General features: G+C 40.2%; 1 protein-coding gene across 1 annotated transcript in view; it reads left to right on the top strand.

Moving 5' to 3' along the window:
• Nucleotides 1–2,454, top strand: part of CRISP3 (cysteine-rich secretory protein 3) — a 12,891-nt gene extending 10,437 nt beyond the window's left edge. The window contains exons 6-7 of the mRNA XM_008582494.1: nucleotides 8–27; nucleotides 2,061–2,454. Of these exons, the coding sequence (XP_008580716.1) occupies nucleotides 8–27; nucleotides 2,061–2,188 (148 nt within the window). The 3' untranslated portion in view covers nucleotides 2,189–2,454. The remainder of the gene's footprint in view (nucleotides 1–7; nucleotides 28–2,060) is intronic.
• Nucleotides 2,455–7,565: the final 5,111 nt, after the last annotated feature.

The following is a 7,565-nucleotide window of genomic DNA, read 5'->3' as shown; positions in this document are numbered from 1 at the left end:
CTGATCACTGTGACGATGGACTATGCAGTAAGTTTGAAGTGATTCACTTGCTAGTGCAATAGAATGTCCTCACATTTCTTTTTAAGAATTGTAAAATCTTCTGAATATAACCAACTTAAACAATGCCTTCATGCAGAAGACAAAAAAAATTACTTAATAGAGTATATTTAAATAAAAATTTTACACTGTTCGGTACTTATGTATTATTTGCAATGAAAAGCCTGTTACCATATGTTACCTGTTACCTAAAGAAACATGTATCATCATTGTATATTTGACTATGTTCAGCCCATTACTTATTGGTATATATGAAAATGTTTCTGTGAAAATAATTTATTGTAATTAAATATGAAGTTTCCTTTTCAAAGTTAATGCCATTATACCAAAGGTGGCATTTTTTAAAAAGAACACAAATGCAAATCTAAGGGTGTGAGACCATAGAATATGGCTCAGTCTGTACAGGCACACCAAATATTGCAATCGCTTATATGCTAATGAGTTTTTCATACTAACTCACTCATTTTCTCCGTGGTGTAGTTAGAATTACCAAGTTTAATTTAATGGTTGCTTACACTTCTGTTTGCTAGTAATTTTTATGTCCATTCACCAAAAGTCAAAATCAAATCTGTATATAGTATTACCTCACAGAAGCCTCAAAAATATTTTAGCCAAGAGAGGGAGTAAAATAAATATCATATACTATCACATTTCCAATATCATTATGAATAGAACTATGAAGAACTGATATTTTTGTTTATTTGGGATATGTTATTAAAATTATTATGGACAATACAGTTGACCCTTTCACTGACATTTTTACCTTTCAAATACATTCACCTGACTGATTGTAGTATTCTTTCTGGCTGAATTGTATAGCTGTAATTCCGAATTGACAATACCAAAGCTGTAAGTCACCTAAAAAAGAAAAAGCCATAATACTCATAACTCTACTGAGCAATAATTTGCTAAGAAGCTTGGAATCTATACTATTAGTAATAAGCGGCCACTTGAAATATTTTAAACAGAAGAGTTACAAGATAAGAGCTGTGTTTTATAAAGAGCTCTTGGCAGTAGTACAAAGAAAATATTGGAAGGAAGCCAGCTAGGAGACTTAAAAATATGGACTCATAAACAAATAGGTATCTTTAATGCATTGGGGCAAAATGAATGCAAAGAAATAGCGGATATGAGAGACACGAAGAAAGTAGAATGGCCAGTTTTTGCTACCTGTGCTTGTTGAATGCTGATAAAAAGTAGAAAGAAGTTCTGGTTGATTCCTAGTTCCTGGTTTGAACTATTTAGTAGCCGAGAGTGTCATTTGTCTGAGACAGGGTGAATTGAGTGGAGGGTTGTGGGAGGAAATCAAAGAAATGTCAAGTTTGTAGGTAGGATGATGAATTTAGCTTGAGATTTGTTTAGTTTGTGGCCACAGAGGAACATCCAAGTAGAAATTTCCAGTAATCATAGTGACATTCTCACCATATTTTACATTTTCACATCTACATCTTCCCATAATAATTACTTACTCCCGAGTGAAAGATTGGTGGCACTAGAGTCTACAGCAACCATGTCCAATATAACTTTCTGCAATGAGGGAAACGTTCAATAGTTTCACTGTCCTGTAAAGTTGTCCCTAGATACATTGGCTATCGAGCACTTGAAATGTACCTGGTGTCCCTGAGGACTTGAAATTTTAATTTTATTACATTTAATTAATTAAAGTGTAAGTTTAAACAACCACATGACTAGTGGCTACCATTTTGGATAATGCATTTCTAGAGAGATTCGTTGAAATTAATTTTACTTTGCTTTTTAAGTGAGAAAAGTATGCCAATTCATCTTAGAGATATTTCAGATAGTTCAAATTTTAAAAGAAGTGATGGATTAATCAGTGAGTTCAACTAAGGAATCTAATGTGTCCCTCCAGATATGAAATGGTCATCATAGTGTAATGATGCCAACTTGTTTGCTCAATTCCCTTCTTCCCATTCACATTGAATTTATTGTTTGTATCCCTGCTATGGAGGAAGTGATAATAAATTTCCTTGTTTTTATTCCAGCCAATGGTTGCGAGTATGAAGATCGCTATAGTAACTGTAAACAATTGAAGACGTCATTAGGCTGTACAAATGAATTGGTTAAGAACGATTGCAAGGCCTCCTGCAATTGCAGCAACAAAATTTATTAAATGCCCAATACATACTGAGCAGGGCTATGTGGAGAAAATCCACATCATCTACTTAGATTTGACACATACTAGACAGAAAATTGTAGGCATGTTAGTTACAAATTTGATTCCAAGCAGCAATAAATCTTTTCTTCTGGATCTACTTTTTATTCCACAAAAATCTTTTTTCTACAACCGGTTAAAAGGTAGCATAATCTATGATAACAATTTTGGATTTGGATAAATAATTTTGTGATTTAAATTTAATAAAGTTGAGAATTCTGAAAGTTGCATTCTTTTATGACTAACATCACTAAAACCCTGGATTGAAAGTGAGAATCATGTTCCTAAAACAAAATGTACAAAAAAACAGAATGTGATGTCATTGTCACATGAGTCCTGGGCTACAGTTGTCTTTCTTAAACATCTTCAAAGCAGTGTTCACATATTCTGTCTTTGATTCCTCCTCACCCATTCACCCTTCTTCCCATTCATCTGGCTCCCATCCTTACAATTAAGTTGAAACTGTTCTTCCTAAAGTAACCTCAACTTTCATCTTGCCAAAATCAGTGAAGACTTTTGATTCCTCATCTGCATACATTTTCAGTAGAATATGATCACACCTTCCTTTTTAAAACTCCCTTCTCCTAGACAAATTTTCCTTAAAAAAGAATTCAAAATAATATACATAAATACTCTCCCCTCAAGGAGGTAGAACTCAGTCTTCTCTCTTTTGATTCTGTCCTGAATTTGTCACTCCCTCCCAAACAGTAGAGTATGGAAATGGAAAAATAGTAACTTTATAGTGGAGAAATCTGGCAATTGCCGTCTTAATCAAGTGATCAAAATTATTCCTGATGATAAGTCATGTGGACTCATGTACTTCAACCTCTGTGTTATTCTTTCTAAAAACTCATAGTTCCAGTCTAGTCATGAGCCAAAACCTCAGGCAAGCCCAAATTGAGAAACATTCTACACATCACCCCTGAGATATTTGAGAATACTTCTCAAAACTGTAAATATCATAAGAAATAGGAAATTCTGAGAAACAGTCACAGACTACAGGAGACTACAAAGACATGAGAACTAAGCGCAATGTGGTATCTCGGGTCAGATCCTGGAACAGAAAAAGGTCATTAATGAAAAAAAATGGTGAAATATAAATAGAAACTGTAGTGTTTTAATGGAAATGTCAATTTCTTAGCTTTTACAAATGTACAAGGTTAATGTAAGATGATAACGTTAGGGAAACTGACACTGGGTAAGGAGTATGTATGATACTCTGTACTATCTTAGCAAATTTTCTGTAAATCTAAAAATACTCCAAAATCAAAAATGCATTTTCAAAACACCAAAAAAATCTTTTTTCTTGGTTCCACGACACTTCATACTCTTTCTCTAGATTATCTTCTTATTCTTTCTCAGACTTTCCCCCTTCTAACCTTCAACTCCTCTATTCCATTACTAAATGTTTGATTTGTCACCTTTTTCATGGGCCTTTCAGATAATACCAATTATTAGATTGCCAAATTAGACTCATATGCTTACTCAGTATCAAACTTCACTAACAATTTCAAGGATATGAGAAATCATGAGGCAAAAGAAAGCAGGGTGGTTCAAGAACATCAGTGCAGATCCCAGATGCTATTTTCTGCAGCTTCTCTTAATCTCTAATGCAATAGGCTTCCTAATTAGTCTCCACTCAGCACCTTGCAATAGGCTTCTCAAGTACTTACGATAAAATTTATACTCAAACTGATCTGCAAGAAGCTGAATGATCTTTTTTGTGCTTTCCAATCTCACTTCATTAAGCTCTCCTTCATTTTCTATGCTAAGGTAGGATGAGCCCATTAAATTTTCTCAAGCTCCTCGAGATTTTTCTTGCTTCGGGGCATTTGTGTTTGCTATTAGCTGTTTGGAAGAATTGCCCCTCTACTATTTGTGGGAATTACTAATTCACATTAAACATAATTTCATCTAAGAGATGCCTTTGAGTAAATAACCTAATGAAGTCCTACCCCACCCCATTCTCTCTCATAGTTTCTTGTATTTCTTTTCGTAGTAATCATCACAATGTATAAAAAATCATTTCTGCATTCAACAAGTATTCATTAAAGGCAGTTATGTCTCAGGTATTTAATTACGCACTTCGAAATAGAGCAATTGACACGATAGACCAATTTCTAAACTTCATGGAGTTCACACTCTAGTAACGGAGAAAGAAAATATTTTTCAAATAAATACTTAATATTATGTCAGAAAGCTATAAATACTACGAAATAAAATGGTCAAGAGGATACAGAATAATGTTAATTTAAACAGTATTGTCAGGAGGAGGGGAGGGGACCCACGGGAGCAGGGGGGAGGGCTACAGCAGAGAGGAAGCTGCTGCATTTTTTACCTACTTTGGTGCAATTCACTCCACCTGCCCCTGATTGGCCCAGCCTGGCATGATGGGCCTTCACATGAGGGGCAAATCTGCCCGTTTTCTCGCCTTCATGAGGCAACCATGTCTGTTGAGAGTGCTCTGTGAGTCACCGCTAATTTCAGGACTTCTGGTCAAGGTGGCAGAAAAGATGGTCCCCAGCATCACTCTCTCCCACAAATCAACCAATTTACAACTACAAAAAAAGCAACAACAGCAAAGCTGGGGCTGCTAAAGCTCAAGGGAAGAAGAGGAGATACCTACGGAGTGCTTGAAGCAGGAGAAGCCACGATGAGAGAAAGAAAAAAACGCTCTGAACATTTCAAACCCTGGCTGCTTCCAGGCTGGAGCTGCTGAGTATACAGAGCAGGAGCTGGCAAAAGCCACAGCTGTGCCCTTGCCTATAAAGCTGTTTGAAGGTGGCAGGGGAGAAGAGGGCCTTGGTGGCCCCCAGGCCAGCAAGACCACTAATAGGCTTCCCGTGAACCCACATTGGAGCAAGGAGCCACAACAACTGAAAAAAAGGAGCCACTCAGAGGCCAGTGAGTCATCACAAGGGACTGAAGCATGGTCTGTCCCATGGGAAGTGTTTGCAGCATGGGCAGTGGGGGAGACAGGCCCACCAGGGGAATACTGGGGCACAGCAAGGACAGCTGCTCTGCACCCCAATCAGCGTAGGACCACTCAGAGGAGACAGGTCAGGAATATAGAATTGCATGGGGTAAAGTATGATGAAAAGCCTCAGGCCCAGACCAGAGTTTTCTATACAACACAGGTGCACCGGGTTTCACTAGACCTGGAAGTACCTATAAAGTTAACCATTAAAACCTCAGCTTCACAAAAAGCCTTCTCTAAGGAATCAGCAGCAAAGCAGCAATTTAGCTAAACCACACAGCTCAAGTACTGGTCCCCACATGAAGTTCCCCCATTTTAGAAGTAAGCAAAGGACAACAAATTAGTTCCAGTGCAGAGTTTAAGTGGTGGGAACAGCAAATAATCCAACAAAGAATGGAAAGAAAAAACAAAGTACCCATAAACCAGGACAAAGTTTGATATTAACTATTAAAGGTCTCATTTCACCAAAGAACACCTATAAAACCTAGAAGGATCAGAAGTCTCCTGGGCTACCAAGCCAGAAAGGAAGGGGCCGGGGGCCTCAGCAATGCCTCCTGACATCCTCAACCAGTCCCAAGGGGGGCCAAAGGCCTAGGCCATGCCCCCTGACTCCTGCAACCAGCCCAGCTATGATCACTGACCTGACACAGGAAGTGCCCCAGCTCAAGAGAGCCCTTGGCCACACTGCCCTGACATGTACAACCAGCCCAGCGCTGACCACCAAGCAACAGTGAGAAGGGCCTGGGTTCCTGAGCTGGGGTCATGGGGGACAAGGGCTTTTGCCAAACCCGCCCTCATCTGCACCCAGCCCAGCAATGACCAAGCCACTGCTGGAAGCCCCCGGTCTCCACTTTGAGAATGAGGGGGTCCCACAAGCCTCAGTCCCTCCCCTGTCCTTCCTCTTTCTTCCATCACATTTCCTTCCCCTTTCCCCTCTCCTCCTCCCTCTAAACTGCTCCGCAACAACATCCTAGAATATAAAAAACTTAAATTAATAAAATTTAGAAAGCAATAAAAATAAATAAATAAATAAATAGTAGTGTCAGCTAAATCCTCTGTAAGGTGATGATATTGGATCAGGAACACAACAGAAGTAAGAGGACAACCAATTAGATGATTTTATGGAGAGGACATTCAAAGAGAATTGTGAGTACAAAGTCATTTAAGTAGGAATAAATTTGTCATATTTAAGGAAAGGCAATAAAGCCAGAATAGCTGAAGAAGAATGAGCAAAGTAAAGAAAAAAAATTTAAAGAGGTAAGAGAATTAGGCAAGAACATGGTTACATGGTATCCTCTAGGGCAGGTAAAGAATCAGGATATTATTACAAGTAAGGGGGCAAGTCGTCAGAGTATATTGAAGAGGAAAGTGATATGATCAGATCTATGTTGAAAGAGGACAAGAGTCGAAGCAGGAAACCAGTTAAGAGGCTTTGACTAGAAGAGAGATTAAGTTAAGTTATACTAGATTATATATTGTTGACCTAAAAAGAAACCGATGCCTAATACATATTGTAAGGATACTGTGGGCACTCAAGCGGAGGGGGAGGCAGAAAGCATTCCCTAGCAATATGGCACCCTTCCGGGTTCTTCTCCGCCGTAGAAGCCCGCCAGTGCCAAACCTCAACCAGTCACAGGTCAAGGCTCACCTCCTGCCCTGCCCCGTCCAATCAGCTACCGCCCCGTCCACCACCTATCCAAACCCGGAACACAGCTCCCTATTAATGTACACGCAGTGCTTGAATAAAGCTGAACTTCTCTGGCGAACTGTTAGCCCGGGTCTCGCGTGCTTCATCCATGCGCCCCTTCATCTGGTGCTGAAACACGGGAAGGAGTTCACCCCGCACCAGGGGACTCCTTCCTCGGACTCTTTCGCGACCCCCCGGGACTGACGGTCCACCCTCGTCTATTTTCTCCGGCTCTGGCTTCCTTCACCCATCACCGGCTCATCCGTTAGGTAAGCCCCCTTTTCCTTTTGTCAGGCTTGTAGATTATTTAGACCTTCACCCTAATCATATTCCCCCAGGCCCCCGAGGCTAAGCCCCCATTCCTCTCTCTTTCTCTCACTCCTTTTAACCTTCCTCCTACCGGGTCCAGGACCCCTGCTGTCCAGTAAACCCTAGCGTGCTAGGTCTCTCCGGCTCCAGGCACAGTTGCCTCTGGGAAGCGAGGGTCTAGGTGATGACCTACACCCCCTTCCCTCCTGGGTTCACCCTTCAACCCACCTCCTGGGAACGGCATGACTCATTGGGGACGCCCTCTGAGTTCCATCTTTCTCATCTGGCCGGAGGGCTCATTCTATCCTCTTTTAAAACTTCTCTCTCTCTCTCTCTCTCTCTCTCTCTCTCTCTCTCTCTCT

The sequence above is a fragment of the Galeopterus variegatus genome, unplaced genomic scaffold, assembly GCF_000696425.1.
Source record: "Galeopterus variegatus unplaced genomic scaffold, G_variegatus-3.0.2 Scaffold2642, whole genome shotgun sequence".
In the NCBI taxonomy this organism is placed as follows: Eukaryota; Metazoa; Chordata; class Mammalia; order Dermoptera; family Cynocephalidae; genus Galeopterus; species Galeopterus variegatus.
The sequence above is the reverse complement of the archived record's forward strand: the minus strand, read 5'-3'. Positions and strand labels throughout refer to the sequence as shown.